Genomic DNA, 7,280 nt, shown 5'->3' with positions numbered 1-7,280 from the left:
ACCACAAAAAAAAAAAAAAAAAACAGTCACTGAAGCATTATCAAAATAAAACCACGCCAAAGGTTTTTGTATTGCTGTTCATTTTTGTCATACTTAGTATGTCTGGTTTTCCAGTTGACGTCCTTTAGAGAAATTAAGAATCTATAAGGAATACACACTGGAGAGCAAAACTTGATCCTTGTGAAAAGTGGAATGAGAAGTAGAAGTGATAGTTCTGATGAATATCTGTTCCATCAGAGTATTTATAAAAAGGATATTTAGAGTGGAAAGCAAGGTCTGGGGGAGTTGTCATTTCCACTTGGCGTGAAATGACATGATATTAATGAGCATCGTTATTTTTCACAGGTTGAATTTAGTATTAGTGACAAACAGAGGCCTGGACAGCAGATTGCAACTTGTGTGCGACTCTTAGGTCGTAATTCCAACTCCAAGAGGCTCTTGGGTTATGTGGCAACTTTGAAGGATAATTTTGGATTTATTGAAACAGCCAATCATGATAAGGAAATCTTTTTCCATTACAGGTGAGGAATGCCTTTTAGGAACTTAGAGCTTACAGTCCATTCTTTGGTTTTGGAGTCAAAAACATTAGTATTGGGTAGTTATGTATTTTTTAATCTCAGATTTCATATTGGTGAAATTTTGGCAATATATAAAGTTAACTGTCTACCTCTGTATAGAAAACATGTGGTCAAAAGATACAGAAAGACCTGTACCTGCTTTGAACATTGGATAGGAGCCTTTCTGCTTCAGTAAAAAAATACAGTTTTATGTGTTGCTGCCAGAGAGTTGTATATTTCATTTGGTGTTATAATATAGTATAGTGGTTAAGAGCATGGGCTCTTAGAACCGTACAGTTCCAGTTTGAATCCAGGCTCTGCTACTTAGTACTTGTGTAAGTTTTATCGAATGAAAATAACCTTCTGTCATCTTAGTTTCATTATCTTGAAGCTGAGGATAATGGTACCTCTTCATAGGATGTTTCTGAAGATTACATGAGTCAGTGCTTAAAACAGTATCCAGCTTAAGTAAGCACACCATGAATATTATAATAGAAGAAATAAAGGCTACTTGCTACTGTTGATGTTTGTGGTAAATGCTTTTTCAAATGTCATTTCCTTTCCCTCCCCTGCAGTGAGTTCTCTGGTGATGTTGATAGCCTGGAACTGGGGGACATGGTCGAGTACAGCTTGTCCAAAGGAAAAGGCAACAAAGTCAGTGCAGAAAAAGTGAACAAAACGCACTCAGGTAATGAATTGTGACTTCTGATTATTGGGCCTATGTTTTGGGTAGGAGGGTGAGGGGTTGGGTAGGAGAGGGAGAGAAAAGCCTACTGTTCTATATCAGTGTTTCTCCAGGTATGATCCCCAGATCTAGCAGCATCACCTGGCTACTTGTTAGAAATACAAGTTGTCTGACCCCACCCCAGACCTACCAAAACTTTGGAGATGGGCAGTCTGTTTTAACAAATCCTTCAGGTGGTTCTGATGAACACTGAAGTTTGAGAACCATTGTTCTAGATTTTCTAGGTCATTTGCTTTGAGTGTATTATCAGTTCAATATCTCTTTTTAAAAATAACCCCAAGATAATAAATCTCCATGGGATTGTGGGGGGAGGCATTCCTCTACAAGACAGTTTTGGAGAAGAATGAGTTTAAATGTGAAGAATAATGGCAACTTAAGGAAATCGTTGCTATTTAGGATCTTTGACTTTTAAAAGGCCTACAACTTACTTTTTTGGCTTTCGTGTAAACTCACCAAATAATACTTTTTCTTGGTGTTATTCTAGAGAAATAGGAGCTAAGAACGTTCATTCAGTTTAATAAATGTTTTAGAAACTGGGGGTACAGCAGTGAAGAAATAAGACAGATAGACAAAAAAGATGAGTGAAATATCGGATATAGTATGTTCAGAAAGGTATTAAGATAAAATAAATTGGGGAAGTATATAAGTATTGGGGTTAGCAATACTTGTAGAGACCAAGGAAGGCCTCACTAAAAAGGTGATATTTGGTCACGTGGTAAAGGTGAGAGAGCAAAACATGTTTAAATATGTATACTTATTAAGTCTTTAAACATCTTTATTTTAATAGTAGTTTAGAAGTATTGCATTTCTGGACTAGCAGGCAACCAGCCAACCCTCTGTTAACGTTTGTTCTGTTAATGTTCGCTTTTTTTTTTGGTCCTATGCAGTAGAGTTTAAATAAAATTGTTGAGGGAGAGGTATACATGCTTTTGTTTTGTAGTGAATGGCATTACTGAGGAAGCTGATCCCACCATCTACTCTGGTAAAGTCATTCGCCCCTTGAGGAGTGTCGATCCAACACAGACTGAGTACCAAGGAATGATTGAGATCATGGACGAAGGTAAGAGCATTGCTATCAGATTGTTTTGAAATTTGCCTTACCTTCAGATGAGTGCGTCGAAGATTTTAAAATATGGTAGGGTGGCAGTTGTTTTCAAATTCCTTAAAAACTGAATCAAGGAAAAGTGATTTTTATTCCCACAATACTTGGTTTTTATTCTTTATATCCCTTGGAAATGAGATCAGCCTGGGTTTATGTTGTGAACAAATGACTGCTGTGGAGCATATGACTGATATGTGAGCTACTAACGTTGTTATATTGAAATAGACTGAGAACAAAATCTCACACTAAAAATATGCATTTAATGTTTGATAATCAGACATTCAAGTTGGCTGGGTTTAGTACAACTCTGCAGTTTTCCTCTATTATTCACTGGTTATTTACATCAGTATTAACAAAATTTCCTAGTAACTGTTCAATTCTATAAACATTTTTGCTTCCTGTAAAAGTTTACTATATCTGTTACTTAATAGCCAGGGTTCCATAGGGATCCTACTACTTTTCTCTAGGTCAAGCCCCCCTACATTTTCATTTCCTGCCTTTTTCTCCCCATCTTTGACAACTCCCTGAGTCCTGGTGTCATCCCTTACCCCAAACAATTAACGCCAGAAAGACCAACTTTATGCATAAAATAAGTTTGCAGTAGAAATGTTAGTAGGGAACACTGGATGATTAATACAGCAGAATTACTATAATGATGGGGTTGATGAGAGGATTTGAAATTCTAACCAAAGACGATAGCTTGGCTCACAAAGGGAATAAGTCTTGTGTCATCTAGGAGTCATAGGAGAACATAAAGTGGGGAAGAGAGAAGGTCATTTGAGAGAAGGAAGTGAGCCTTGATGAACATGTTCTGTTACTACATGAGGTTCTTAGAAATTTCTGTTTTTAATAGAACCAGTACCCTAATACACACATCTCCAAATATGAATTGACTTTATAGCAAGTCAGTCTTAAACTAATGCCATGGTGACACCATATCCTTAAAAGGGCCACGAGGGTATGGGCAACTAACTTAAACTTGTGAGATAATATCAAAGTGCCCCATTTCCTCCTCTGTATCATGCACCCTTTTATTTACTTTTGCATTCCCACCCCCCAATCCACTTAATTCTTCAACGCTGGCTATTTTATAGTCTAAAAGCAAGGTTTTGTGGAAAAGGAAACTTTCCTGAAATCTCTAAGCCTAGAGTTTTCTGCGACTAGAAAGGTCACTTTTCCCCACTTGGCGGTGAGAACAGCTCTTTTATTTAGGAATACAGCTAACCCAATATAAGACCATGGGTTTTAGAGCCGGACAGACCTAGATCTGAATACCAGCTCTTCCACTTCTAGCTGTACAACCTAAGTCAAATTAATTAAATCTTTACTAGCTTAGTTTCTTCGTTTTTTTTTGGGGGGGGGCTGTTTAATTTATCTTATTTTTGGCTGCTTTGGGTCGTCGTTGCTGCGCGCAGGCTTTCTCTAGAGGAGGCGAGCGGGGGCTACTCTTTGTTCGTTGCACGAGCTTCTCATAGTGGTGGCTTCTCTTTGAGGAGCACAGGCTCTAGGCACGTGGGCTTCAGTAGTTGCGGCTCACGGGCTCTAGAGCACAGGCTCAGTAGTTGTGGCACGTGGGCTTAGTTGTTCCATGGCATGTGGAATCTTCCCGGACCAGGGCTCGAACTCGTGTCCCCTGCATTGGCAGGCGGATTCTTAACCACTGCGCCACCGGGGAAGCCCCAGTTTCTTCATTTTTAAAATGAGGATAATATCTTCAACCTCAGAATGTTCTATAAAGATTAAATATGCATCAGTATAAGTGTTTAATAAATAGTGGTTACTGCTAGTACCACTAAGTCAGTCTAGCTGTCTTTAATATTTCTGCATGACTTGATCTATTGGAAATCTCTCCTCAAAGTTTTTGGTTCCCGTAAGTTTGAGAAGAAGATCTTCACTTACCCCTATAATCATCAAGAGAATGGTTAAAAGCATTCCCAGTTTTGAAGCTTCGTCTTCCATCTAATGTTTTTCCCCTCTTTTTCACCTTCGTTGATTCAGTGAATTCACCATCCAGGTGAACTGATAGGCATCTGGATGGACTCTTTGGCCTGGTTTTTATCCGTAGCCTGCACTGACCTCCAGCCAACTTTTTACTCTGGGGCAGAGCTCAGCAAATATGATAGCTTGTTTTTATAAATAAAGTTTTGTTGAAACACAACCAAGACTGTTTACATACTGTCTTTGATTGCTTTCTCACTGCAACAGCAAAGTTGAGTCATCATGACAGAGACAGGATCCTACAAGACTGAAATATTTATTATCTGGCCCTTTAAGAAAAAGTGTGATGGGCCCTGATCTAGAAGAAAGGTACCTGTAGGTTTGAGGGAGCCACAATCAGAACAAAGAAAGGAGGTGGAATGCCAAGAAATGATTTATCTATTTTGCGTTTTTGCCTATGCCTGGCTTGTTTAATGCCCAGTCGGGTATGGATCAGAAATGTTTTTGACTGGCTCATATTGTGAACTTGGGAAGAAGATAATCCAGCGGATCATGTTAGCAACCCATAGAGCTTTAAAAGCTCAAAGGTAATGAGATTGTGAGTGTTAGTGTTATTTTTTTCCCCCCCATAAATGTGGTTTAAAACTTCATTAGCTAGTAAGGTGATAATGAGCTACAAGTTCTCATTTGTTTTTGTGGTAGTATTTAGCATTCAGGATTTTATTGGAGCTTTAAAGTAGAATTTCTTAGGTATAAAAAAAATCTTCCTAGTGAATATATTTTTAGCAAATTAAAAATTCATTAGGGCCATCAGCAGAGGGCTGTCGTGAAATATTAGCTTTTAGACTTTGTACCTGTTTCTCCTTACAGGGGATATGAAAGGTGAGGTCTATCCATTTGGCATAGTTGGGATGGCCAACAAAGGGGATTGCTTACAGAAAGGGGAGAGTGTCAAGTTCCAGTTGTGTGTCCTGGGCCAAAATGCACAGACTATGGCCTACAACATCACACCCCTGCGTAGGGCCACAGTGGAGTGTGTGAAAGATCAGGTAAGTGGTTATATCTCTTGATCTGAATTTGATCCTTTTATGAGTTGGTAACCAAATAGTAACCAAAACCTTGAACATTTTTCAGCCCAGGGGGAACCATCAACATTCATTTGGTTTTTATTTCCTCTTTACCCCCCTTTACAGTGATTTGAAGTAGCTTATTAAAAACCACATGGAAAGAAAAAACGGCAATAGTAGCAAAAGGAAAGTAAGAGTAGTATTAATAGTTAACACAATGGGGAAAATAAGTTTGGAGTGAGATTTCCAGAATAGAAAGACTATAATGTTTTTCATACTTGAGCTCAGAGCTTCTTTTACAGACCACACAAAGAAAGAAACCATGTGTAGAAGTGTTCATAAAATAAGCTTCGGGCAAACAAAACTATTCCTGGTACTTAAATCTCAAGGAAATCTCTCTGAGTCCTCAGAGAGGACATTTTTTGGTATCAGTACAGTGACTAACATTTTGTATGGCTGTTTCTAATAATACCATAACCCAGCTTAATAATTTTGGAAGGTATCAAAACAGTGCCGTATGTTCAAGTAACAGCTTCCTAATGATTTTGCTTAATTCAAAAGCGTAGTTCATACAATATATGTAGGCACAAGGTGACCTTTCTTTGTTTCTCAGGCTATGATAGAGTGGATGGCAGTGGTTTCAAAGATAACATTTCTTCCCTGACAAGTTTTGCAGACCCATATGCTGTTGTTACAGCCCAGGCAGCGAGCATCAGCACTGACGCCACATTTTATAAACCCTACTAGCTAGGGGCAAATTGTGCTTCATCAAAGTGAGTTTCTTTTCCCTGCTGTGTGGTATGTCTTTTTTATGCTGTCTTTTTAAAATTTCAGTTTGGCTTCATTAACTATGAAGTAGGAGATAGCAAGAAGCTCTTTTTCCATGTGAAAGAAGTTCAGGATGGCATTGAGCTACAGGCAGGAGATGAGGTGGAATTCTCAGTGATTTTTAATCAGCGCACTGGCAAGTGCAGTGCTTGTAATGTTTGGCGAGTCTGGTGAGTTCTTTGTTGTTGTTGATTAGTAACCTCCCTGGACTGTCTCTTTCGTAATCTCTGCTTTATCATATTTTTTCACTTTTCCATCACTGCTTTTTTTTTTAATCCTCTTCTGCCACCTTCTGGTTATTTCTTCATTGTCTAAATTTTGTAGTTTAGCATTTCTGGCACTATGTTTTTGTTTTGTTTTAATAACAAAATAGCATGAGAGGAGCTGGGAGTCTCTGGAAATATTTCTTCTTATTTTCCTTTTCTAATGTTTTTCCATACCTGCTACATTGTTTTATGTGTCTGTGGAACTGGTTTTCTGGTTGCAGACCAGTGTAGGGATGACCCTCACCCAATGATTCTTCCAGCTCCTAAGCAGTAATAAACATTGAGTTCAGAATTAAAACATAAACTTGTCTGCCCTGTCTTGCTAGTTAGTTAGTTGGCTAGGTGAGGCAAGAGTCTCCCCTCATTAAAACTGAGTCATTTGGGTAGTTAGGTAGAAGACACACTCTTCTGCATATACTTTTCTTCCCACCAAGTGTTGCTGCTTCTCACCTATTGACTTTGTTACAGCGAGGGCCCCAAGGCTGTTGCAGCTCCACGACCTGATAGGTTGGTCAATCGCTTGAAGAACATCACCCTGGATGATGCCAGTGCTCCTCGCCTAATGGTTCTTCGTCAGCCAAGGGGACCAGATAACTCAATGGTATGAGGGCATACAAGGTTTTGGGCGGATGGGGGCAACTGATAGACCAGCATACTACTTGAGAACCTATTTTAGCAGAACTCAAAGAGCTTACTTTACCAAGGTGCTTCAGTATTGCTGTCATAACTAGTTAGCATCCCTGCACATTGGTTCAGCCCCTAACATAATGGTTGCTT

General features: G+C 39.0%; 1 protein-coding gene across 6 annotated transcripts in view; it reads left to right on the top strand.

Moving 5' to 3' along the window:
- Nucleotides 1-7,280, top strand: part of CSDE1 (cold shock domain containing E1) — a 36,535-nt gene that overhangs the window by 27,762 nt on the left and 1,493 nt on the right. For all 6 annotated transcript variants that reach the window (XM_007462489.1, XM_007462488.1, XM_007462490.1 and 3 more), the window contains 6 exons: nt 346-521; nt 1,133-1,245; nt 2,243-2,362; nt 5,213-5,391; nt 6,244-6,407; nt 6,972-7,104. In XM_007462489.1, the coding sequence (XP_007462551.1) occupies nt 346-521; nt 1,133-1,245; nt 2,243-2,362; nt 5,213-5,391; nt 6,244-6,407; nt 6,972-7,104 (885 nt within the window). The remainder of the gene's footprint in view (nt 1-345; nt 522-1,132; nt 1,246-2,242; nt 2,363-5,212; nt 5,392-6,243; nt 6,408-6,971; nt 7,105-7,280) is intronic.

Source organism: Lipotes vexillifer, unplaced genomic scaffold (genome assembly GCF_000442215.2).
Source record: "Lipotes vexillifer unplaced genomic scaffold, Lipotes_vexillifer_v1.1 scaffold1029, whole genome shotgun sequence".
Classification (NCBI taxonomy): Eukaryota; Metazoa; Chordata; class Mammalia; order Artiodactyla; family Lipotidae; genus Lipotes; species Lipotes vexillifer.
This window is presented reverse-complemented; position numbering and strand designations above follow the sequence as displayed.